We start from the raw sequence: 25,449 nt of genomic DNA, 5'->3' as shown, positions 1-25,449 counted from the left end.
CACATCTCCCTGCGGGGCTGGGGACAGGTGGCACAGAGGGGACACCCCGGATTGTGCTATCTGTACGCTGCCAGGGAGAGAGCGGGGTGCTGACACGGGGTGGGGAGAGAGTTGGGGAGCGTCCGGGCACAGGCAGGACAGGGAGGGAAATAAAATAGTAACCCAGAAAAAGAAGATTCCAACCTTTTTTCCTTTCTTTTTTTTCTTTCTTTTTTTTTTTTTTTTGTTGTCTTTTTTTTGTTTTGTTTTGTTTTTTTTTTGTTGTTTTTTTGTTGTTTTTTTTAAAGTGCAAAAAGCTCTCTGCTGCCCTAGAGAGAGGTTCTTTGGACCAACCATTCATTGCAAAGGAAAATCGGCAGCGAAAAGGGGGTGGGGGAAGGAGAAGACAATGCAGGGGGGTGGCCGTGCCAGTTCGGTCCCAGGCCATGGAAAAGCCCTCACCCCTCCGGCCCCAGAGTGCTTCACGGTGCCGAGAGCTGGGGAGGAAGAGGAGGCAGCTCCTGTCCCCCACGTGCTCCCTCACCCCTGGCTGATGCTTCCCGAGTCCTCCCTGAGCTCTGGTGTACCTGTGGGTTCTCCCCTGCTCCATCCCCTTGGACAGGCGGCGCTCGGGGAAGGCTGATGCTGTCCCAGAGTGGAAGTGAGTTATCCCCCAGCCTCGCCTCCCCGGGCTCTCCCAGCCCCTGCTCCTGGTGACACCCCGGCCACAGGCTCCTGCCCTCGGCCCCCAGAGAGCCGCCCGGGCGTGTGGGAGCGGTGGGAGAAGGAGGGGGATGTATCACAGTCCCTGCAGCCGGAGGAGGGCAAGAGAAAGGGCATGAGAGGGCAGGGCAAGCACCGAGCTGGTGGTGGCACAGAGGGGTAGGGGATGTTCTGCCTCTGCTCCCGCTTCCTTGGAGAGACCTTGACCCTTAAGCTTTGTGCTACCGGGGAAGTGACAAGTGTTTCAAGGCAAGGAGACGACGGGGAGGAAGGGGAAAAGCTGGGGGAAGAGGGTGCCCCATTTCTCTGCACAGAGACCTCTGTTACGAGCTCCACCCCGGGAGCGGCCAGCCTCTGGCCTGAGGCTCCCTTCCATGTGCCCGTTCTTCCTCTGGTACTGGCCAGTCTGGCGGGACATCTTCCTCGGCAGAAGTCCCGGGGAAGGAGGAGGAGGAAGGACAGTGGAGCAGCGGCCCTGCCTGCCAAGTCAGGTGGGAGGCAGCGGCAGGACACGGAGGGCAAGGTGGGGAGGTGGAGCGGTTCTCCGAGAGGGGTGGGATGGGCTCTTTTCCTTCTCCTCAGTCTGCCCCGGGGAGGGTCTCTAGCTGATTTTTTGGATCAGCTTCTCATCGGACAGGCAGTAGAGGCTGTTGATGGACAGGTCCGAGATGAAGTGCTCACAGGCTTTGCGGGTGATCTGTTTGCAACCTCGCAGGTCGATTAGGGTGACGTTGGAGATGCGGCGCAGGTACAGCAAGGCCTGGTCCGTCAGCTTATTGCAGCCTGCAGGGAAAGGAGGGCCGGAGTGAGGGGGAGCAGCTCCAGGAAGGCAGCACCACGCTCCCATGTGGGGCTGGGAGGAGGAAGGTGCCGCAGGACAGCTGGAGCAGCGCACCCACCTGCCATGTTGAGCTCGGTGAGGGAGTTGCGTGTGGAGGAGCCCACGGCGGTGAGGAGGTTGGCCGACTGGTCCGTGAGGTGGTTGCAGTGGCTGAGGTCGAGGCGGGACAGCAGGGGCATATGGCGGATGATCAGGCGCAGCGTGGCGTCGGTGATGTCCAGGCCGGCGAGCCGGAAGTCGATCATGTTGCGGAGTTTGCTGCGATTGTCCTGACCTGCGAAGGGAGAGGAGGAGCTCAGCGTGGACAAACTGCCCTGGGGCACTCTGGATCCATCATCACCTCCCTGCTCTGCACCCGGAACGTCACCCCCTTCCATCTCCCCACAACCCCCAGGGACCCTCCTGAGCGACCATCTCTCCAGCCCTGCCTGGGGGCAGCAGCTTACTGGGTTTGTCTGTTGGAGGCGTGAGTAAGTCCCGGATCTGAGGGTCCTTGATTCCTACTGCCCACCGAAGATCGAGGGTCCTGAGAAGGGGGCAGCTGGAGGTACTGAGAGCACAGACCGCAGACCAGGAACAGCCCGCTAGGATGAGGTCTTTCAGGCCTGGTAGGAGGGAGAGAGGTAACGAGTCAGACGGGTTTGGTCAGCTCCGAGGCATCCCAGATCTCAGCCTTTTTCCAGGCACATGAGGAAACAGGTCCCCTCCCTGCCTGGGGTGGGACGTTCGCTGGGGGTGAGATCCAGGCACCCCAGGAGTTGCCAAGCTGGCAGGTACCGGGGTGCAGAGCATGCCTCGCTGTGCTCCAGTCCTCAGGAAGCCTTGGAGCAGGCTGGTGGCAGAGGCAGAGACCCCTCCCCAGCCCGTGCTCACCTGGCAGCCTGTTGACGAGCCACGTAAGCTGTTTTTTGGAGATGTTGGTCCAGCTGAGGTCGAGGCTGACCGGCTGCCTTTTGATGATGCCGCTCAGCGCCTGGGGGGTGATGGACTTGCACCTGCTCAAGTCTATCTTTGTCCACAATCTCTTGTCACAGCACCTGGGGACAAGGACAAGGCTGAAAGTTGAGCCCCACGGGATAAGGGACAGCCAGTGGGTTGCCTGGCTTGAGGGAGGAGCCCAGCCCTGGCATGGCCCCAGCCACAGAACAAGGCTCTCCTCCTGGTTTCCATAGGTCTCCCCAAACATGGGAGGTTGCTGAGGGTGTCTGGCCACCCAGGGCCACCCGGACCAGATTCAGCAGAGCTAGTTTTGCTACCACAAAACAAGACTCAGAGTCACAGCTGCTGATCTGTTTGTCCCCTCCAGGTGCTCCTCCTGCCAGGGCAAAGATTCTAAGGATACTTGCTCCCAGCAGACAAAACACTCCTCCCGGTTCCACCCCACAGCTTCAGCACCGCTCACTGCTTCGCTGGGAGCTGTGGCAGAGCCCAGAGGTGGCACAAACTCCTCCTCTCCCATGGGATTCTGTGGAGACCTGGGCCTGATGGCAGCTCAGCTGAGCCCCTGATGGTACAGGCGAGGGGACAATGTCCTCCAGCCATCACACCATACCCTTCCCATCGGCCACCGATCAAAGCAGGCCAGTCCTTTCCCATCATGCCATCCCTGCTGCTCGGTGGTTAGAAACCTCCCAGCTTCCATTCCCGTCTGTTCCCAAGCCCTCCACCATGCACAGCTGTTCCAGTGCCAGCATTGTCTTTGGGCCTGCTGCCCCTGAGGCTCTTCCAGCCAGCAAGCCATCCTGACTCAGCAAACCCACCCTGCCTCAGCCTGCCTTCCACGCTTTCCCTGCCTGCTGGCAGCACAGGAGGCCAGAAAGGGCAAGGACCATCAGGGTAGTGGGTGAGGAAATGACACTGGCACCTCACAAGGACACAGTGGGGGACACAGATGCTCACATCTCCTAGAGGGGACAGTAAGGACCAGTGCACACGGGTCCAAGGGCAATGCTGCCTGGCTCCGGGGAGCGAAGGGAGGGCACCGAGGTGAGACCCCTCCCCTCTGGCTGCCCACCAAGCACATCCCCTCAGCCCACCCTCTTGTCCCCACACTCACCACTTGTACCAGGTCTTGCACACCCGCATGCACTCGCAGAGCTCCCTGCGGGTGAGGTAGCGGAAGACGGACATCCAGACCTCCCTCTGCATGCAGCTCTCCTCGTCCTCCTGCGCTCGGCCCCCGCGGCCGTTCAGCCGGGCCGCCCCCCCCTCCTCCGCGTTCTCGTCCTCCTCCTCCTCTTCCTCGTCCTCCTCCTCGCCGGCCGCCTCCTCCTCGCCCCCGCTCCGCAGGGGCATCCTGGCGGGCGCGTGGCGCACGACCACGCGGGGCGAGTGCTGCAGGTTGGCGGAGGAGGCCGTGATGGCTTGGAGCTTGGGGACGATCGAGGTGCCGTGGACGTCTTTGGTGGGGCGCTGGAGCGTCACGGTGAGGTAGGAGCCGTGCAGCTTGGCCTTCTCCACCTCCGACAGCTCCTTCTTGCCGCTGGGGTTGTTCTCCTTCTCCCGCACCATGGTTCTCTCCGTGGCCTGCAGCCGCAGCAGCTGCCGCCGCTTGAAGCGCTCGTCCCGGCTGGCGCTGTGGTGGTCGCTGGGGCCGGCGCCGGGGGACGAGCGCGTCACCACGCCCCGCGGGGACGCCGGGTCGTGGATCAGCTGCAGCATCGGGGTGGGAGAGTTGGGAGGGGGAGTCAGGGGCTCCTCGCAGCTCCGCAGGGGCCGCAGCACCTTGGCTTGTGCCGTGTCGTCGTCGCTCTCCTCCACCTTCCGCTTCTGCGGGGAAGGGGGTTAGCAGGGACAGAGCTGTGGAGGGCCTGGGGAATGTTTTCCCCCTTTCCTCTTTCCCAGGGAAACAACACACTGCTGGCAGTGCCTGCACCAGCAGTGCCCAGTAGAATCACAGAATGGTTTGGGCTGGAAGCAGCCTTAAAGATCATCTTGTTCCACACCCCTGCCATGGGCAGAGACACCTTCCACTAGCCCAGGTTGCTCCAAGCCCCGTCTAACACTGCCAGGGATGGGGCAGCCACAGCTGCTCTGGGCAACATGTTCTAGGGCTTCTCCACCCTCTGGGTCAAGAATTTCTTCCTAACAGCTCATTTAAGTGTCACCAGGACCAGAGCCCACCCACACCAGGAACCAGTGGTTCTTATTCCGCCTTGACAAAAGGGATGTCCCCTGAGGTTGGAGGTGGCTTCCACTACATGCCCAACAGCCCAGTGTGTCTTGCAGTGGAATCTCTCAGGATCACAGCTCAGCATCAGTGGGAGCACAGTACTGGGGGACTCGCCCCTGTGGGATGCCAGGATAGGATTGCAGCAAGATGTGGGCAGGCTCCCAAGCGCTGCACCCCCCCAATCCTCACTCTCACTGGTCATTGCCCAACTCATCCCTCCAGCCCACCCTGGCTGAACACATCCCTGGCAGGATGCAGTGGGATGGAGGACACGCATTCTGCTCCTTACCTGGCCCTTCTCTGTGTCATCACCCTGGTAGCATTTGGGGCACTCCCAGCAGTTGGGAAGCTCATCGTTGAGCAGCCCCTCCCCATCCATCTGCAAAGAAAAGCGGAGGGTCAGCAGCGGCCCTGCCCCTGAACCAAGCCTGCCCTGCGCCCAGCACCTGCCCTGCTCACCTGCAGACAGCCAGGGTGAACGATCTCATTGCAGATACAGCACTCCATGAGCTTCTTCTCAAAGTCCTGTGAGTCCTCGTTCTGATCCACCTCACCACAAAGTGCACACGTGACCGAGTGAGGCAGCCTGGGCTACAAAGGAAAGCAGGGGTGAAACCAGGGCAAGGTAGGACAACCTTCCCCCTTTCCTTCCCCGCTACCTGAACCATGGGGAAGGGGCCAGCTATGCCCCAGGAATCAAACTTGGGCAATTGCCCTCCTCTGTCACAGAATCACAGAATTGTTAGGGTTGGAAGGGACCTCTGAAGAGCACTTAGTCCAAACCTCTCACCTAGAGCAGGTGACACAGGTGGGTTTTGAATGTCTCCAGAGAGGGAGACTCCATGCCCTCCCTGGGCAGCTGTTTCACTGCTCTGCCACCTTCATGGGAAAGTTCTTGCGTTTTAGTTTATGGCCCTGCTAGGCCACACAGAGCCACTGCCTGACTGCGGGAGGCTCTGAGGGGAAGGCTGAGGCCACAGACTCACCGCTAAGCACTGCCGGAGGACGCAGGACTGCTTCATGCGGCCGGGCCCGCCGAACTTCTTCATGTCCCTGCAGTAGTGGCACATGCCACACTCGCCCTGCATGCAAGCCTTGCATTTCCGGCACCGCACCCGCCGCCGCCTGGCGCCCGACACGATGGGGGACACCGTGGGCCTGACGGGCGTCGGGCGCGGGGTCGGCTTCATGGTGTGCGGCTTGGTGATGGGGATGGTGGGCAGGCGCACCCGCAGCCGGGCCTGGAGCTTCAGCTGCCAACAGAGAGAGATGGGAATGGGGTGAGAGGAGCAAAGCGCTGCCTTCTGCTGAGGTCTGAAAGGCTCTGGTCCCTGGATGCGGCACTGTGACCTCGGATACTGTGCTGGAGAACAGCTCTGCTCTCTCACTGCTCTGCAGCCAGAGGAGCCTGGATTGGTGCTTCCCCAGCAGTTCTCCCTGAGGACACTCCATCACCTCACACCAAGAGCTCCCCTTCCTCCCACCCATCATTAGGACTCAATAATAGGGCTGAAAAGGGGTGACGAGTCCCAAAAGCACCACAGTGTTCCAACAACATCCACTCTTTCCTTCTGAGGCAAGGAATGACAAGGTCCACCTGGGCACACCTCTCCGTGTGCCACTTAATGATTCTTGTGGGTCTCTTCCAACTCAGAATACTCTGTAACTCCTCTCTGTAACCCTGGTCACCTGCCAGCTCTGCACAGGACAGGGCTCAGCTCCAGGCACACTGGGAACACCCACAGCCCCGTTAACAGTACAGGTGGGACAGCACAGCTCTTCAGCTGACATTTGTCACCCTGCATCCCATCAGCCCTCACAGGAAATCTGCTGGCTGCAGCATCCTTCTGGGATCAGCCCTGGTAGGGTGCCCACCACAGCTGAGGGGCCTGGGGAAGGGCAGGCTCCTAAAGGATGGGGTTGGGGATGTGCCAAGCATCTGAGTGCTGCACCCAAAGCATACAGATGTCTCCAGGTCTCTTCTCCCAAGAAAGCTGCCTGAGATGCTTGTGCTGCACAAGGACCAGCAAACCATGCTGGATCTCCTTGGGCAGGGCGGGCAAGCAGAGACAGGCACCTCCAAAGGGCAATTCGAGAGGCCTGTTTGTCTCCAGACTCCCAAACGGGGTGTTACCCACCCTCCCCAGAGTGATGGGGTCCCGCTCTTCCCACAGCCTGCCTGTGAGCCCGTCTCCTGGCAGGAAGGAAGCAGTGACCTCGGGGAGCCAACCTGGCAGGCCACAGGAAGGCAGCCTGCAGAGGGGAAGTCCGGTTGCTCCGTGCCTCCCTCTGCCCAGCAAGCTCAGCATGGGCTGTGGCCCAGCTATGGGCCCTGGGTCATGAGCACAGCTGGAGAGGGAAGGGCAGAGATGCATGGAAAGGTCCCACTGCTGAGGAGCTGGCTGCTATCTGCAGGGAGCTGCCTCCCTTGGGGCTGTAAGAGCCAAGACTACAGCAGTGTGCCAGCAGGGACAGGGACACAAGGGACACGCTCAGCTTGCAGCGAGGGGCTGGGCTGATGGCGGCCTTCAAGCCCACACCTCACATCACAACAGTGAGACCCTCCCCAACACACAACACTCCTCAGACCACCCCTTCCTCCAACAGCCAGGCTCCATGTTCTCTGAGCAGGACCAAAGGGCTGGAGAACATGGAGCAGCTGATCCAGTTACCACCCGTCAGCCGAGCTGGGATAACCGGCATGGTGGGAGAACTCCATTCTGCCAGCAAATGGGTTTGCCCGCGGTGCTGTGGAGGTGGTTGCACCCCACATCCCACCTTGGCACTGCTCCAGAGGCGGGTATGGAAGCAGTGCCACCACACCCCAGTCCCGGGCAGCGACTCAGCCCCACGTGACACCCACCCAGGTCCCCTCCTCGCAGCTCTTACCTTATCTCTCTTGGGCCACTGGACGATGGGGACGCCTGTAAGTGCCAGTTTTGGGTCGCTGTTTGCGTATTCTTCCAACAGCAGCTAATGGGGAGAGAGGAGTGGGGGAAAACACAGCAGAGAGACAAAAAACACAGGTGTGAGCAGAGGGAAACACGGCTCCCGCCAGCGAGGCAGGCTCCGAGCAGATGCCAAGGCCAGCACGCTTCAAAGGCGGCTGGGAAGGAGCCCTCCTCTCCCCACGCCCGCCAGCAACCATCCCTCCTCCCCACATGAGACAGACAAGCTCTGTCGAGTCGATCTGCACCAGCGCTTTCATCAACTGCATTTCAGCCCCGAGGCCCCGCGCTGGGCGGTGGTAGGGGGAGAGCGCCAAGATTCGGCAATCTGGGGGGGATTTATGGGGGAGGATTCATCAGGATCACCCCCCCCCCCCAATCTGCTCCCCCGGCACAGGGCAGCTGGAGGGTGCAGCAGCAGCAGCAGGATGTGGTGCCCCAGCACCCCCTCCGTGGCCTGGCACAAGCTGCCGGGTAGCCGAGAGCTGCTCCCCCGCACTGCCTCGGGGTTTGGCTGTGACTTTGATGGAGAGATCCCTCGGCACCGACCGGACTGGCACGCTGCCCTATGGCGCGACAGCCCCTCGCTCCCGCTGGACGGGGGCTCCCACACTCACCCTGGTCCTTCCGGCCCCCTTGCCCCCCCAGCGCAGCCCCCTCCCCACCGAATCTGCCCGTCGCAAAGGTGCTTTATTTACTTGACGTTGCCATGGCTACGCAGGCAGGAGCCTCCTGCCGGCATCCCGGCGGGCGGTGCTTCCCGCTGCCAGCCAGGGCCAGGGCAGGGGGTGCCCGGCGTGCCCCCCACGCGGTTTTTCCGGGTGTCTCGGGAGGCAGGAAGCCGCAGCCTCGCCTCGGCTGCCCGGCAGCGCAGCGTGCCACCTCCAGACCTTCCGCCTCCCCGGGAGCACATGCCGCGAGGAAAGGTCAGGGCCGGGGGGCTCGCACACGGACATCCGCGTGGGCACCGAACCGCGGCGTCCCCCCCGCCCGGGGCTCCGCGGGGGTGGTGGCGGCTCACCCACGTTTCCAGCCGGGGAGCCGAGAGGCTGGGGGGACTCCCGGGTCCTGCGGCTGCATCTGGCTCGGAGTCGGGGTGGGCGAGAGCCCCCTGGTCCCCTGTGCCCCCTCGCGCTGTGGCCGCGGGGACGCGGCCGAGGGGACCCTGTGAGCACCGCGGCCGGAGCAGCGATCGCGCCCCGGGGAAGGCGAAGGAGAAGGGAGAGGTGAGCCCAAGCACCGGCCAGAGACACCCCCAGGGAATCGGGGGTCCCCCCGCGCTCCCCTCCCACCCTGCCTGGGACCGGAGCGTCCCCGCGTCCCCTCCCCACGAGCATTGCCAGCCGCCTGACCTTGCGCCTCCGGAGCTGCCGAGACTCTGGGGTGAAGTTTGCCGAGCCCTCTTTGTTTCGGTGCCCGCACTGCGAGGGCTGGGGCCCCCCACCCTCTCCCCGGACACCGCCGGGGGGCTGGCTCAGACCCCGGCCGGACCCCCGGTGTTCGGGGACATGGCTGGGGGAGCAGCTGCGCCCCCCGCCCCGAGCGCCCCCGGCTCCCCCCGCCTCCGGCAGCCGCACCGGCGGCCGCGTGCTCCTCCCGAGCCCTCGGGCAGCGGCGGCGGCAGCTTCCTGAGCCGGAGACAATGCTGCTGCGTCACCCACATGCGGTTCCCAGCAATGCTTTGCAACGGGAAGATGGCAGAAGAAAAAGCGAGCGAGGGAGCGGAGGGCAGAGCCGCGCTGCTGCAGCGCCGGGAGGGGCCGGGACGGCGGGGATTGGCGCAGGGTCCGGGCGGTGCTGCCCATCGGCCTCCCCGGGCTCCCTCCCTCCGCCGCCGCAATCCGAGACGCCGGGGCCAGGCTCCCCGGGGCCGGGGACAGCGTGGCACAGAGCCCTCACCCCGTCCCGCTCACGCCCAGCCGCCCTGGTCCTTTTCTTTTGTCTGCTCCGAGGCGGGTTTTGGATCTGGGAGACCCCGGTGGGGTAAGCGGGGCTTTGGAATGTAGGCGAGGGTCGCCCCCCTCGCAGCCCCCACCGGGGACTGCACCCCTACCCTCCCGACCCGGATGGATGAATCGTCCCTGGGAAACATCCCGCCAGCCAAGTTTGGGAGCAGCCGTATTCCCAAAGGCACACTGGGGACCAAACCACTAGAGGGGGACAGATCCGTGCCGGGCGATCAAGGTGTCCCCACTCAGCCCCAGCTCCCCGAGACCCCCCCCCGCAGCTACACACTGCAATTAAAATGGAGGAAACTCCTGAAATAAAGCAAAACAGCGGCTGCTCCCGCTCCTGATGTATCCAAAGCATCTGCAGGCAACTACAGCTTTGTGTTTCGAGGAAGCCAGCCACAGGCCAACCTGGGTCCAGACTGTCACCACCTGAACTGCCAGTGACACCCTAGGGCCCCAGTGACCCACAGGCCCAAGTGCCCTGTGCGTGACCGGTGCTGCCATCCCATCTCCCAGAAAGGGAGACCTTCCTGGCACAGCTCACAGGCCACCCTCAACTTCCTCATCCATCCATCCATCCATCCCTAAAGGATACAATCCCCATTCCTCACCAAGTCCTCCAGGTGTCCCATTGCCCAGCCAGGTACACGGACAATGCCAGATCAGAGGCTTTGAGATGAGGTCCTGAAGACAGGATCAGCATTTCTGGGCAGGCTCTCCTTGTTTCTACAATCCTTGCTGCTCCAGCAGCTTCAAGGAAAGCCCAAATATAATCCATTCATGCCAGGCCACAGGGCTCTGGCTTTAGTTGTCAGACCTGCTCTCAGTGGCCTTATGACCATCCTTCTCCTCTCAAGCCCAGTGGTGGAAACCAGCACACCCCAGAGGGGTCAGAAAGGATGGATGGGAGCGGTTGAAAGACAACAGGACCGCTCAGAAATTCCCTCTTTGACAGTGATCCCTCCAACGACACCATGCTCAGGATTTTCAGACAATGCCTCCTGCCACAGAGCTGGCAGCACATCTTTGTCACATCCAAAGTGCCCCATCCCCACCATGTGACGCTCCAGGATCAACTCATGACAGGATACATACTTTTCCACATGACCCAACATAGAGAGACCCTGAAATCCTGATCACCATACAAGAGGCTGTGGGACAAGGTAGCATTTTCCTGCTCCATGCCTGCTACCCCATTCCTGGGGACTCTGGATAGCAGCAGGTGGCAGGAAATCTGATCTGAGGGGCAGATCAAAAGAAAACACCACATTCTGACCCTGGGGAGCGCAGACCAAAGTGGGGTTTTTCCCAACACTCCTTGCCCACATCCCAGGTCCATAAAGGTGCCACAAGGACAGGAACACCAGCTGCAGATTGATGGCCCCAGTTAAAAGATTTAGCTAGAAATGTCTTAGCCCTTTTTCAGGTTTTACAAGCCAATCTGTACTGGCGAGTTCCATCACCTCTATGGAAAACAGAAGTTAGAAAAGTAGAGGTTTGCTGCGGTCTGACAAACTTGTCCCGCTTTCTCAAGCATCCTAGGGGTTCCTAGAAGATGCCAGTCCTGAGGGACAGAATCCTTCTGAACCTCCAAGGACAGCCAGCTTTAAGGAGCAAATCCTCAGGGAAACTGTCTGGGACCACAGGGATTGTCACCTGCAGCTCACAACTGGACACAGGGATGCAGGGGGGTGTCACACCAAAACCAGAGGCACAGATTCAGTAGCTCCAAAACATTAACGAATTTCTTTGAACAGGCCTCAAACCCCAACTGAACACCAACAACCTTGACTGCTCTGCCTTCAAAATGCCCAGCACCAACCCTCTTTTCTCAGTCCAAGGGTGAGACATGGTGCTCACAGCTTGAGCTCCTTCAGAGCATCACACAGGGGCTCAGAAACACGTGTGTCACATACTCTAAGGTCACAGCACACACAGGATACTTGAAAAGCCACAGGAAACCAGAAATGCAGCCTTTAACAGCACCAACACCTGCTCCTTCAGCCAGGACAGCCCACCCTGGGACCCCAGAGCTGGATGTCAGCTTTGATACAGGCAAGCAGCTGAACAGGTCACCATCAGCAAGCAGGGCAGAAGAAGGTAACTGGTTTTAGGGACTAAAATGCACTTGTGGGGAATAAAGTAAGGCTGATGGTCTCACTTGAGTGCTGAAGGGGCTACAACACCAAAGCTTACGGGGTCAGCCCAACAGGTCTGGTAGACAAAGGGAAATAAAACCCCAAACAACCCTCGCTGGCCTTAAAAAATTGACTCATGTAACGTCAGGTCACACCCCAGGCAAACAGTCCAAAGAAACAAGGCCAAATCCACCTGGGCAAGGACAGGGCCCCAACCATCAGAGTCCACAGGCAGAACTGGAAGGCAACTGTATCACCAAGGAGCACTTTGCACTGACACCCACGAGGGACCCAGCCAGCGCCCAGAGGGTCCACAGAGGGGTCTCGGCCATGCTGGCTGAGAGCAGTCACTGCTCCTGCTACCCTGACCCAAAATCCGAGGGTGTGACATCAGCCTCATGCAGAGGAAGAGGAGGACACAGAGCCTGCAGACACATCTCCCCCTGCCCCAGGACAGGTCAGGGTCAAGCCTTTCCACTCCCAATACCACAATGAAACGGACGCACCCCGGCACCTCCCAGGAATGCCAGTCCCTGTGGCTGCCAGAGGCCTACCTTGACGTCAGCGATGAGGGCATCCTCATCCTCGATGCCGGTGGGAACACACTTCTTGTGCAGAGGGAGCGACTCCAGCTTGTCCACGAGGCAGCGCAGCCCCTCCAGCTCGAACTGGGTCAGGTGCACCTTCCTGTTCTTGCGCGGGCTGCCCCCGCTGGGCTCCCAGGCCTGGCCGTTCTGGGAGCCCCGGCTGGAGTCGGAAGAGTCTATGGACGGGGTCTTCTTCAGGCCCGGCAGGCTGCTCCGGCAGCTCCTGCCCAGCTCATCATAGTCCACATTGGCACCGTTGGCGATGGGGCTGGTGAGGATGGACCGCCTCGTGACCGGCCGCCTGGGCTCCTTCCCTGCTGCGTCCTCCTCCTCGTCCTCCTCCTCCTCCTCTTCCATGTTCACTGAGTCTGAGGAGCTCAGCTCCATGTCTGTCACGATGGAGAAAGAGTGAGAGCACAGGATTCACCTCCTAGAGGAATCCCCCCAGCCACAGTGGATAAATATGGGGACAAGGCAAGGGGAAAGGAGAGGACACGTAGCAGCTGGAAAAGAACAGCTAAAACTCTTTCCCATTCCTGGCTTGTTTTGTGGGAATGCAAGGCACCAAATAGGGAAAAATATCCCAGAGGAAAAGACAGCAACACCCTAGACTGAATTTCATGGAGTCCTAGAATAGTTTGGGAAGGGACCTATAGAGGTCATCTTGTCCCATGGGTTCAGGCATTTTCCACTACATCAGGTTGCTCAAAGCCCTGGCCAACCTCATTTTGCTTCAGAGGGCTTGGGATCTCCAGCCACTTGGTCCTGTGAGTGACTCAGGACCTTAATCCTACCTTCATGACTGGAAAAAGAGGATGTGGACTCACTCATGACTGTGAGGTCTCTGAACCCTTGCAAGCAACTTTGAGAGAACTCGAAATCCTGCATGTAGCAGAATCAGCCAGAGACCATTCCCGCCCCAGAGCCCACAGCACTGCGGTGGTCACTGCAACTTCCCTCCACCTCTAGTGTGACAGGCTTTGTGTGTCCCAACAAGGCCAGGAACTGGTGTGCTGGTTTTGCAGCTCTGAGGAACCTGGGCCGTCACAGGGGTGAAGGAGGAAGCAGAAGTCTGGCTGGTTTTGGCTCCTTCCTCAAAGGAACACCCAGCCTACCACACTGCTGAGCCAGTGCCCCAGCAGGAAGATGTAAGGAACCAGTCTGATAGGGGTGAGGAAGGAATAAGGGCTGGGCTTACCCATACTGAGCGATTCCTTCTGGAAGTCCTTGGTGAGGTGTGAGCGGCTGGTGATGCAGTACACGTAACGCTCCAGCACGTACCAACACATCTCGTAATAGAAGGGGTAACGAAACTTATTTGGGACCTGCAAAACAAGGCAAGAGGGTCTGCTCAGGCCTCCTTCACCACCATTGCACTCACAGTTCTATTACTGCTGCCTCAAAGCAGAGCCATCCCCTCTGGAGACAGGAAACCCGTGCCCATGTGGAACAGCATCATTCATTCCTGCTTCTGGGGCCTGATGGGATTCTCCTTGTAAAAGGATGTTATCAACAGGCAGGGCACAGACCCGGCATCACTTGCCTGCCAAACCATTCATATTTCATTTGTCTTTGTCAAAGTTACAGCTCTTCCCCCACAGACCTTCTAATAGGAGTACCAGAGAAAGTGAGAGACGCCACACGAGGTTTGGCTGAGTGTCCAACACAGCCCAGCTGTGTCCTGAAGCTTCTCTGCAGGAGCTGGGCACTGCAGGACCCACATCTCCCCAAGCAACAAACAAGAGCACCCATGTACTTGGCTGTTTCCCCCCACCCCTCGTGCTCCTGGCTCCCCCACAGGTCCTTACCCGCGTGCGGTCTTCAATGCTGTAGATCCGAAGCTGCATAGGGATGTTGAAGCTGTGTAAGAAGTTGCCCCCAAAAACCAGCGTGTCCATGGGGGTGTACACAGCATGGATCCAACCTTGGAGAGAAAGGAGAGTTGGAAGAATCCTTATGAGCAAAAAGGTGACGTCAAAGTCTCACAGCTTCCAGCCCTTTTCCATCTCTGAGGAACTCTGCTCTTCCAAGCATGGCTGTCAAATCTGCACCACCCTCACATCACTCAGGTAAGCCTGCCCTGACAGCTGCACCTTTCACCTGTTAGCTTCCAGCACAAGACTGGCTACTGACCCCTTGTCACATCAGCCAGGCCAAAAAGCAGCTGGGGGCTGCAAAGGGACCATACAGACCCCAACTCATACAACACCGAGCTCATGTGGCCCCCTTCCGTAGTTTTTTGTCTTCCTGGTGTCATTCTATATTGTTTCCTAATTGTGTTAGGCCTAAGAACATCAGCACCAATGAAAACAGTCTGCCAAAGTCTGTTCCAACAATTAAAACACCCTCAAAGTAACTCAGGTTTCCCGCTCTGTTATCTCCAAGGCTAAGCAATCCAGCCAAGTCCAACATTCGGGGAATTCCAGCATGGGTTTCCTTAAGGCAAAGCCACTCCGTTCAAAAGAAGCGTCACTTGTGATAACAGGACTCAAATCAGTAAGCTGGCAGGATGCCCCTGCCCACCCTGTGGTACCTGAGGGGATGACAAAGGTGTAGCCCTGCTTGAGCTCGATGCGCTGGCACTCCGACACTCTGTCCCCAAGGAAAATGTCTCCCTGCTTCCCTGAGAGAAGCCAGTTCTCATAGAGCTCCAGGTTCTGGGGTGTAGGAGGGATCAGCCAGAAGATCTGCAAATAAAGACAACACACATATGTAATGTGTTCCCTTGTAATAAACAGTTACTGACTATCCTCTGCTTCTTCCCAATGTCTGAATCTCTTCCTCTCCTCTCTCTCAGAGAAATTCCCACTAAAATGACCTCAAGAGATGCCCCCCTAAAGAGGGCAAGCAGCTGAAAAAGGTCTTTCCCAGCCTGACACACTGGGCACCACAGGTAGCTTGAGCCTGGGATGTTTTTGAAGTATCTACATCAGAGTCAAGAGATACAGGGCCCGGGAGAGACACCAGAGCGCTAAAGACAAGGGGATATTTACCTGAGTATTTCTGCCATGTTAGAGCTACAACTGAGCTAGAGATTGGCACTTGTCTGCCTGTAACACAACTTTTGGGTGGAAAGACCTCAATTTGCTGTCTGGGATCAGCACCCTCAAGGATTAACAGGAGAACAGACTAACATCCACTATCCTAAAGCACCTGCAGTTGTTCCAACAGGAAGTGTCCTACCTTTCCCCCTCGGTGGATGTGGTACCACACAGAAGTGCCACCAAAGTCCACATGGAAATCTGTGTAGCAGCCCTTGACACTCATCAGACAGTACCTGGTGGAAAAGAAGGTGATGGTAAGTTGAAAATGAGCAGTGATCCATGTTTTGGAGCAGATATAACACATGCAAAGGGAATGGGCCCCTCAAACCCAGGCCAATGGCTCACAGCAGTGCCAGAAGCCACGTGATTCCCCTCCTTCCACACAGCCAGCGGGGTTTAAATAACTGACTGCAGTGTCCTTACAAGTGTCACCCGCAGAATAAACAGGGAGACTGTTCCTCCTGCTTCCCCCTGGTACAAACTGCTGCTCCCTTGGGCAGTTCTCTTGCAAGGGAGGCTCTGCTGGCTGCCACAGCTCAGGAAGTCACTTACTTCTGCACCTTGGGATACTGCATCTCCAGGATAGCATTTGTAGACTCTGTCTGACTCTCCTTCAGGTGTCTGGGCCACATATTATCAACCCAGTCAATCAAATCCACCTATGGCAGAAAGGTGGGAGATGTGAGCAGAGAGAAAAGGGGCACAGCAAACCCTTTTGCTAACCCCACGTGGCAACCCCCCTTTTGTTCTGTTCCCAGAGCCAGTGGCCTTCCCAGGGCCACTGAGGCAATCCAACACGTAACGAACTTAGGATCAGATGTTCTGATGCCAGCAACAGACTCACAAAAAAAACCCCATGCAGGGCAGCACCTCCTAGAGTGGGATTCAACTCCCTAAGCTTCAGGAAAGCCAGAGATGTCCAGGCTCCCTCTGCAGTTTAGAGGGAGAAGTGAATGGCCCTACACAGCTACCCCTTCCCCTCCACCAACTGCAGAGGGAGTTCAGGATGTCCATCCCACCTTCCGCTCTTCAGTAAGAGCAACTTGTTTTCCCACCACAAAACAGCTTCCTGTCCCCTCTTCCAGCACATCTCCAATCCTGGCCTTATCTGCCCTCAGAGACTTCTTGGCACCTGGCATCAGAAACCCTCCCTTCTACACTGCACAATCCTCTGGAGTTCCACTTCCATGTTTCCAATTGCTGACAGGTAAGGAACAGGTCATCTCTCTACAGAGTAACACGCAATGGTCACGGTCAGCACAGCCTGACTGGAAGATCAGCTCCAGCAGCTTCCAATATTATCCCTGCTGAGCCCATGCCTGTTCCAAGTAGGCCCTCTCCCCCCCCATTCCAGCGCCAAGAGGACGAGGGAAGGGACATCCCCTTGGGGAAGGAAGAGCCACGCTCACCGTGGCAGGTCTCTGCACCAGGTTCTCCAGCTTGGTGTGGCTGAACTCCAGGCTGATGACATTGTAGAGCTTCTCCCTCTCCTCCTCTGGCGTTTCGTAGTACCGCGCCCACTGCGCCATGGACATCTCGATGTCCCGCTGCGTGTTCACGTCCATCACATCCACCATCCGTCGGCTCCCTGCCACCACACACACACACACATCACTGCACAACGCACCACCCAGAGCACTCCAGGAGATGAGATCCTCAGAGAGCCCACCCACACAAGCGTGCTGCCTTGGAGTCTCCCAGAACTTCCACACCCACGTGCAAACAGAAGCTGTGTTAGGTCAAATTAGATCCAAGAAGGTGATCCCTGGGTAAGGACAGCTCAGGTTCAAACAGCTGCACTCTGGGGAGCCACCAAACCTCAGCTTAAACCCAAAGAGTCTCCCCATTCCCCCCTGGCTGCAGGAAGTGACGCTTACCGACACACAGCCGCACATCGTTCACGCTGAAGTCCGGATCCGGCATCCTGCAGGACAAACACCCCGCTCAGAAACCATCCTGTGCTTCTGGCACACACCCTCCCCACCTGCAACCCAAGTGTTACACCCTGAGGGGGCTGCTCTGGGCTGTGTGCAGACCGTGGCATTAGATCTGGGGTGAAACATCAGGACAAACTTGTGGCTCGGGAGGCAGATTTGGGAATAGGATGTACCAGCTCCACAGCACGAGTTGCTGTACAGTGACTCCTGGCAGAGGAGCTCAGCAATCCCAGGCCTCGCTTTAAAGGCTGCTCGTGTGAGTTATCCCAACCCAAAGGCATAGCCAGACCAGCACACGCAGTATATTCCACTGACACAGCAGAACCCCTCCAACTGTTTGTACTGGCACACTCCTCTGTACAAACACTGCTGTCACTGGCAGAACAGCCTGGCAGCCATTCGAGCAGCTCTTGACCCAGAGAAATACCCAAAAGCTCAGGAGAAATCCAGTTTCAGCCACACTCTAATCCTCAGTATCAAATCTCTGACCTCCCAAGTCACCCAGCAGTTAAAACTGAGCCTGGCACAATTTCCCACCTAATTCACCCCCCAGTACAGAACATCCTGCACTGGATGAGATGTCACCCACCCATTCAGCCAGCTGAGGGGGGGTTCAGAGCAGTGCTGCTGATACTGGCTCAGAGAGTTTGTGAGGGGTCATTTATTCTCTAATCATTGTATTAATCAACTCCCAAAAAACACTGACCCAGCTTTACACTCAAAGCTGTAAATCTCAGTGAATGTACTGCAGCAAGAGAGACACAGAGCAGTTTAGAAGTTGGATAAAGCAGGCTGGAATTCTGGAAAATGCCAGAAATACTACAAATTGTTTGAGTCTCTGGCAATAGATGCCTATGTTACTAGGAAAGAAACCCAGCCAGACGTTGCATCAGAGCAGCAGTGGGACTTTCCAGACATTTGGTGGAATTCTGATCACCTACAGCCAATTCAGTACTCTGATTTTCAGTCCAAACTGACTAATAAGAGGGGGATAACTGAGGTGGGAGATATTTCTCTCTGCTCACTGCATGTAAAGGACAGTGTGGACAGGACACAGTCATGCCGACTTGGCAGAGCCAGGATCAGATCCCACGCAACGTGGAGAAATGAAGGAATTGGGCCAGAGTCCCCCCCCCACTCCGTGCCCCCAACACTTACTTTATCCCCAGGCCGTCCGAGCTCCTGAAGATGAGAGGGTCCCTCAGGCCACCCCGCTGGATGTACTCAACTGTGAAGTCTGGTGTGGGGAGACAAGAGGAGGGGAGGTTTAGGGGAGGCTCCTTCCGAGGATACACTGACGTTAAAGGATCTCTGGAGATCTCTAGTCCAACCCTGCTCCCAGCAAACTGACTTCTGACTCAGATCAGGTCACTCAGGGCAGTTGAGACCCGAGAACCTCCTCCTGTCTCTGTGGTCAGCAAAAAAAACCCCTTTTCATCACTTTTTACACTCCTTTGGAGATCCTGGAACTCCTTTGCAGCAGTTCTGGGAGCAACATGGCATGTGGTACTGACAAGCCTCAGATAGGCCCCCCCAGGGAAGTTGAAGTTTGCTCTAACAGGGAAAACAGCCTGAATTTTTGTCCTCAGTTTCCTAGAAAGCTCACAGTCAAGCAAGAGATGCCTTGAAGAAGCGCTCCTTCCTCCAGGAAACCCTCCCAAGGTTGTGTGATGAAAAGCCATCCCACTGAGCTGTGTGTGCGGTGAAAGGAAGGGGAGAGATCCCACACAGTCCTTGAATTAAACATCTCGTAGACATGTGGCTGCAATTACAGGTGCTGACCCAGGAGAGAGAGCCCTTCCACTCCTGGCTTCCACGTGTCCCAGCCAAGCTGCAGCGCTGCACACCAGCTCCCTGCTCTCCAGATCAAACAGCTGCCACGCCATTCCCCCACACACCCTGCCTGGCACCAGCCCTGCTCACTGACTGCCAGCCCCCACACAAACCTTTGCCTTCCATGAAGACCACGAAGGTGGAGTTGAACTTGTTGGTGGACAGCTTTTCCTCGAGGTCAAATGTCCTCTTCCCTTCGATTTCGTCGTCGGAGATGCCATCGTCCTCGTAGCGCCGCCTCATGGTGCCACGCTGAGGGGAGAACACACCTCGGGGAGTGAGGGAAGAGTTACGGACCAGGGGGAACAGCCAGAGCCTCATCCCAACCCAGCACAGCTCAGCCAGGGCCGCTGGGGGAGCCCAGGTCTGTCCTGCACCCCAAACACACCACTGGAACATCAGATTTGCTCCTCCTGCACCCCGATTTGTGCAAGTTGGGCTATATGGGAGAGAGAGGATCACTCCTGATGAATTCTAACACAGAAATATAGGAGGAGGGGAGAGAGTTCAGCATAACTAAGGCAAAGTAAAAAAGAATCAGTTCCTCTTTTTTACAGGTGCATCAGTATTTTGCTGCACTAGAGGTAAAGACTCTTTGTGAATTTAAATGTCTGCCAGAACATCAAGTGATAAAGGAAGGTTTATACCGGAGACAAAACTCTCAAGTGTTTATCTTTGGCCAGGCCTGCACACAAAAGGTGATTTATTCCCTTGTTTGTGTGGGGAGGAGTAGCAGAAGGGAAGGAACCCTTTTCTTACAGGGTCTCCTAAGTCCATCTGCGTGGGGATTCCTGACAGACATCCTCTTCTGGCATTGCTGGATCTGGAAAAAATTACTGTCCCCAGCTGTTGGCCACTTGGCCAGGGAGCAGCCATGCTCTGGCAGAGCCCTGCGTGGGAATGCTCCCCAAATCCCCCCAGATAAAAGGCAACCTGCTCTGAATTAGCCAAGCTAATTTAATTCCCCCAATTAGGGATGCTCCATATCAAGCGTGCACACCAACTGTTGGCCCAGGAGAGAGCAAGGATGGGACAGGAGGTGACACAGATGCTGTCACATCTGTGGCAGTGTCACAGCCTCAGCAACGCCACTGGAACCAGCCACGACAAAGAAAAGGACTCCGTCGTACACATGCACTGCCTTAAGGAAATTCTTACAATTTAATTAGTTTAACAGTGCAGGAGCAGTAGGGACATTAAAAAAAGGGCTTTGCCCCCACCCACTGTAATATTTAATTTTAACTCACAGTTTTAAGCAGCCATTAAGGCAGAGCCATTTATCTGTTGTTAACACCTCGTTGACTGCACTCAGCTTTCCAACTCCCTCCCCAAAAACTTAAACGACAGGGGCACAAACAGCTTATCTGCCAGGCTTCTCCTGAATGGGGTACTTCAGGAAGATCCTGAAACAAGGGTCTAGAAAAGGGCTGGGTTTGCTCTCCTTTGTCTTAAGCCATCCACTAAAGATGGAGAGCAAATGGGGGTACTTTCTTTTCCAGTTTCTAATAATACAAAGATAAAACTCTCTTTAATCACAGGTTTTTAGAGAGACACTTGTATAAACGCAGAAAAATGCATTTATAAAAAAAAAAAAAACAAAACACCAAAACCTGGAATCCCCAAATGCCCACTCTGCTTCTAAACTGACTGGCCCTTCAAAGGACATGCATCAGAGCACTTAGAGATGTAGAAGTTTTATGGCTGTGTTGTATCAGAGGATGAGCCCACCTTACAAAGCACTTTTCCTCAGAAATCACACAATCCGTTAACCCTGCGCGCTGCTCAGCTTTAAAATGAGGACACAGAGCAGGACTAGCTTTTCCCTTTTCCCAATCCCAGGCAAGCCTGGGACTACAGGTCCCAGCAGGCACCTCTCTGTCACTAACTAGAGGATGTGCACAAAGAAGCAGAGGATTCTGGGCCCTGTAGTCTGCGGTCTCACCTGCTTTGGGATCAGGTGGGGGTGGCTCACTGCAGGACCAGGTTGCTCCTTTATCCCACACACTCACTTTTAGGGGGAAAAGCAGCTCTTCTGCCTTCACTGGGTACAAAACCTCACGAGGGGGGGTAAGGTTTGGCATGGAATTCTGGCAAAAAGAGACTACATCCAAATCAGTCCCTTAATAACTTACATTTGGCTCCCAGGCTGGAAATCTGGATGGTATTTCAGGGCTCCTGGTTAAGTGCAGCTTAACTAGGAGCAAGGTTACATTGGGCTAAAACTCAGGTAAGTCCCATTTGAGCACATGTCTCAGGAAACCTGGGCTGGAACACAGCTCCAGGCACAGACACAATGACCAGGCATTGTCTGTCCTGCTGGAAGCGGCACCAAGCCAGCACAGGCTCTGGATTGTGTAGAGCAGCTAACTCAACAGCAGTGTGACCATGTGGCTGGGCCTAATCCCAATCCCACTGGTGTCACAGGCGGATGCTGGAGATGCCATGAAAAGGAGCTCCTGCTCCCTTCCCATCTACACACTCCAGCTTTAGCACCCAGTCACTCCAGTTTGGCATCTGGACCACGAGATCGCTCTGTCTTGGCTAATCCTGAGCACAAAGTTTGAGGACAGATCCCGCTCCCACCTTCTGTGAAGGTGCAGTAAATGACCTGGTCCCTCACTGACATATCTGGAGGCTTTATGGCCAAACAAGCACGATGTGTCTCAGAGGAGGCCACTCCACCAGACCAGCCTGCTGTGGACTCACATTACAACGAAACTACACTTCACTCCAGCTGGATCCACCCCTGGATCTGCGCTGTGGGATCAGGGAACCATTCAGACTCTTTTCCCAGACCTCTTTCACAGCACAGCCTCCAAGACAAACAGGCTGGAACCTTCAACCCAAACCACTACGATAAGGCAACCACACCAAAAGAGCAAACACCAGAAAACAGGCAGGAACACCTTAAACTCCAACTCCTTTGCAATGGGGAAACAGGGATGCAAAACACAGAAGGATGGGGATTGTCTCCTCCAGCCCAGCAAATTCCAAAGTCTATTGCTCTTGTCATCAGCAAAGCATCAGCCACAAAACTCCCCCAGCTCTGCCTGTTCCCGTGGGCAGGGAAGAGTTTGGCCTCCTAATTGGCACAGCATGTAGGACCAGCAGGATCCCAGCCGTGGCTGAGGACCCAAAAGCACAATACCAACAGCTCCCATCCCATCCTACCCGGCCGGGGCCACAGCGCTTTCATGTCATTGTTGTCTTGGAAGGGTGGGGCAAAACAACATTTCAGGGCCCGCAGAGCAGGCAGGAGGAAGGAAAGGCTTCTGTGCTTCCAAGAGTGCTTTTTGGGAGAGGCAGCATCTGCAGTTTTCCCCTCCTGGAGTCTACAGCTCCCTCGCAGCACAATTACACAAACCATGATCCCCCAGCTGCCCAAATTGGGTCTCTGTATGAGGACGGATGTGGCCAGTGGATGCTCCGAGATCCCCTTTCCTCCCTGATGTGTTTTGATCCTCCCCTGGCACGCAGGGAATTGCTGCCTGGTTAAATAACTGCTACAGGTGACACCTGCAAAGCCACGACAGGTTAATGCCCATCTCACCTTCCCCCTGCACACACTCAGCTGTGCAAATCCTCCAGGCAGCACTGAGTATGACCTCTTCCCAGGAAGGGCCAGCTACCTTTGCCTCACAGCCTTTGCCAGGGATGGGGCTTGGCTGAGTACCCCTTCCTAGCAGATTCCTACAGCCCTCCTAATTCTTATTCCTGCTCCTTGGAGCAAGCCCATCCAGGCAGGTCTCACCAGAGAACACAAGCAACTCCCAGCCCTGGGCTCTTAGAATAAGACCACTTCTTCCTGGGGGTGGCTCTGCTACTGGGAGCTCTTCCAGTGTCAACCAGTTCAGCCAGGGATGCACAACTTCCAAAAAGAAGATCAGCAGACACCCCCAACACTGCCCTCTCTAAAAGTGTCCCAGGTGAAGCTCAGCTCCAGTGAAGCAAGAGATCGAGTCAGGCCCATTACATACATCAGTGTTCAGCAGCAATATTTTAATATCCCTTTTTTTCCAGCTTTCTGCTAGGATTCAGGCATTTTTCACCCTGCTGAGAGTTCTTCACCCTTCCTGTTCCTAAGGAAGAACTTACAAGTGGTCCAAACCCTTTCTCCCTGTGTCAGGCAGGGTCAAGATAAAGGCAGTTTATCCATCCTCCAAGACTGAGCAGCCAGCAATTCCCAACTAAGACAGCTGGCCCTCCTGGGTGCCACTCAATTAATGTAGGAAATAGGAAGCACTAATATTAATCCTGCAGACAGCTATTCCTTCTATTCTGATCCTTTCACCTGCAGTCTCCTTCTCCCAAGGAAAGTGTCTCACGTAGCTCCACAGTGATACTCTTCAAAACACTTCTTTGGAAACCTCTTTCCATGGAGCACAGCCCTTTCTAACAGCAAAGGATCAGACATCAGCTGAAGAGAGCCAGGAAACCTCTCTCCTGTGGATTTTTTTTTTTGAGAGAAGAACGAGTCCAAGGTCACATTTGAAAAAAAAAAAAGAACAAGCCGTCCTTTCGCTGAGAGAGCCTCGTGTATTTACAGAGTGAAACCAACACACACCACAGTATTTTAGTCACTTCCTGTCCTGTCTGCTGCCATCCCCTCCCTCATCTCCCAGCGACTCCAGGAACCCCATTTCCAAAATCCCTCCTTCCAGCTATTAACTTCCACCTGGCTCCCAGTATATGTACAGAACAGCGGGATTTACCATCTTTCCCTCGCCCCATCCCTTTGTAGGTTTACTTTGCCCCCAAATGCATCCAAATTGGTAATAATTTGCACCAAATTGGTAATAAACCAACAAGCTCGACTCTCCTTAGTTTAGGAATTTAACTTCTCCCCTATTTTTACAGCAAAACAACTGTGGCTCTTGCCCAGATAAATCCAGACCATCCACATCCAAACCCGTGGATGGGTGTTTTGATCTTAAATGTGGCAAAGAGCAGCATCCAGAATTCTGCCTTTGAGAGGTTGTGCTGAGAATCTCCAGCAATTTTATCCATGGGAAAGGGTTCCATTCCTCTGGAGAGGCACAAGGCAGCGTGACAGGAGGATGGACAAGTAGGTTGTGATCAGACAGACCCAGGGTGGAGCAGGTGCCAATGCCAGAACAGACTCTTCAGGGAAGACCTTCCCTTGCAAGTGTTTCCAGATACACCAAAAACCAAGGCACCCAGATGGTGACACCCAGTCAGGAGTCTGCCAGGTCACTGCTTATCTTAAGCACAGGAGCTCTTTTTCTCTATCCCTCTCCTCCCACTTCAGCCTGCACCTCCCACTTCAGCTCTGGAACTGAGCTCCAAGCTCTGGAGCATAAGCACAGCAGAGGAGCAGCAGGTTCCTCCTGTGCCTCCCCACCTCCAGGCACCTCAGTTTCTCCTCAGCTCCTTCTCCTCCTGTCACCCTTGGGCTACAAAGAGTCTTTCAGAGATGGCTCCACGTTGTTCTGGTAACATTTTGGCTCTGCAGAGCCAAACAACTGGAAGTACCCAGGAGATGATCAATAAAGCAGTCCTGGGCTCCTTGCTCCACCAAATAGGAGGAGGCATCATTTAGGATCTGAAGAACAGGCCATAATCCCCCCAAGAGGAACCCAAGAACACAACCATCAATCTTCACTCAGGTTTAACACCCCTCACCATCTCCTGTCTCTCTCCAAACCTGGAGAGCAGAACAGGCATATCCCAGGTGGAACATCCCTGGACAAAGAGGGACTCAAAGCACCAGGCCGGGAGTAAACAGGATCTACGCAGAGCTGGAGCCCTTCCAGGCTTCACAGCTCCAGGAGAGATTCCTATCACGAGCAGGGCTGGCAGCGTTTCAGAACGACTGGGGAGAACGCCTCGGTTTGCACTTCTGGGTTACAAAATTGAATGTACACAAGGAGTAATTGGGGAATTGGAGCAAGGTGGGGAGACACCATGGATGGGTCAAGGAGAAGTCCAGCAGCTGCTGCTAAACCACACACTGACCAGTCAGAGCAGCAAAACCACGAGGCAGAGGAACACAGATGGGCAGGTCTGGTAACAGTCCCCCAAAAAAAAGCACTGCTCTCAGGGAAGGATACGGTTCCTCACTCCAGTCACCTGCAGACTATGTCACACCCAGACACTGCCCCCACCGGCTTTCACAGCACTGCTAACCCCCACACTGCCCACACCCACCATCAGCCACAGCACCTGACACCTGGACAAGCCCTGCCTGGATTCCATGACAGGTTGAAGAAGTTCCTGCAGGACCACCAAACCCTCCGCCACTCTCCGTTCCAGGACTGAACACTGACCCTCTGAG

At 56.1% G+C, this 25,449-nt stretch overlaps 1 protein-coding gene across 2 annotated transcripts in view; it reads right to left on the bottom strand.

Annotated features, from left to right (window-relative positions):
* Positions 1–235: 235 nt before the first annotated feature.
* KDM2A (lysine demethylase 2A) overlaps positions 236–25,449 on the bottom strand; it is a 33,757-nt gene continuing 8,543 nt past the window's right edge. The window contains exons 4-22 of one of the 2 annotated variants that reach the window (XM_027903564.1): positions 19,268–19,406; positions 18,480–18,558; positions 17,262–17,308; positions 16,794–16,972; positions 15,937–16,043; positions 15,524–15,617; positions 14,874–15,027; positions 14,149–14,264; positions 13,539–13,665; positions 12,308–12,729; positions 7,605–7,688; positions 5,702–5,968; positions 5,175–5,306; positions 5,005–5,094; positions 3,600–4,312; positions 2,417–2,580; positions 1,990–2,148; positions 1,602–1,817; positions 236–1,485 (exon numbers count right to left, since the gene is read on the bottom strand). In XM_027903564.1, the coding sequence (XP_027759365.1) occupies positions 1,304–1,485; positions 1,602–1,817; positions 1,990–2,148; positions 2,417–2,580; positions 3,600–4,312; positions 5,005–5,094; positions 5,175–5,306; positions 5,702–5,968; positions 7,605–7,688; positions 12,308–12,729; positions 13,539–13,665; positions 14,149–14,264; positions 14,874–15,027; positions 15,524–15,617; positions 15,937–16,043; positions 16,794–16,972; positions 17,262–17,308; positions 18,480–18,558; positions 19,268–19,406 (3,471 nt within the window). In that variant the 3' untranslated portion in view covers positions 236–1,303. Of the gene's footprint in view, positions 1,486–1,601; positions 1,818–1,989; positions 2,149–2,416; positions 2,581–3,599; positions 4,313–5,004; positions 5,095–5,174; positions 5,307–5,701; positions 5,969–7,604; positions 7,689–9,015; positions 9,469–12,307; positions 12,730–13,538; positions 13,666–14,148; positions 14,265–14,873; positions 15,028–15,523; positions 15,618–15,936; positions 16,044–16,793; positions 16,973–17,261; positions 17,309–18,479; positions 18,559–19,267; positions 19,407–25,449 lie in introns of those variants that run through there. The other variant, XM_027903565.1, reaches the window with a different exon arrangement.

Source organism: Empidonax traillii, unplaced genomic scaffold (genome assembly GCF_003031625.1).
Source record: "Empidonax traillii isolate 1590-97213 ecotype Southwest subspecies unplaced genomic scaffold, ASM303162v1 scaffold982:size219053, whole genome shotgun sequence".
NCBI classification, from domain to species: Eukaryota; Metazoa; Chordata; class Aves; order Passeriformes; family Tyrannidae; genus Empidonax; species Empidonax traillii.
This window is presented reverse-complemented; position numbering and strand designations above follow the sequence as displayed.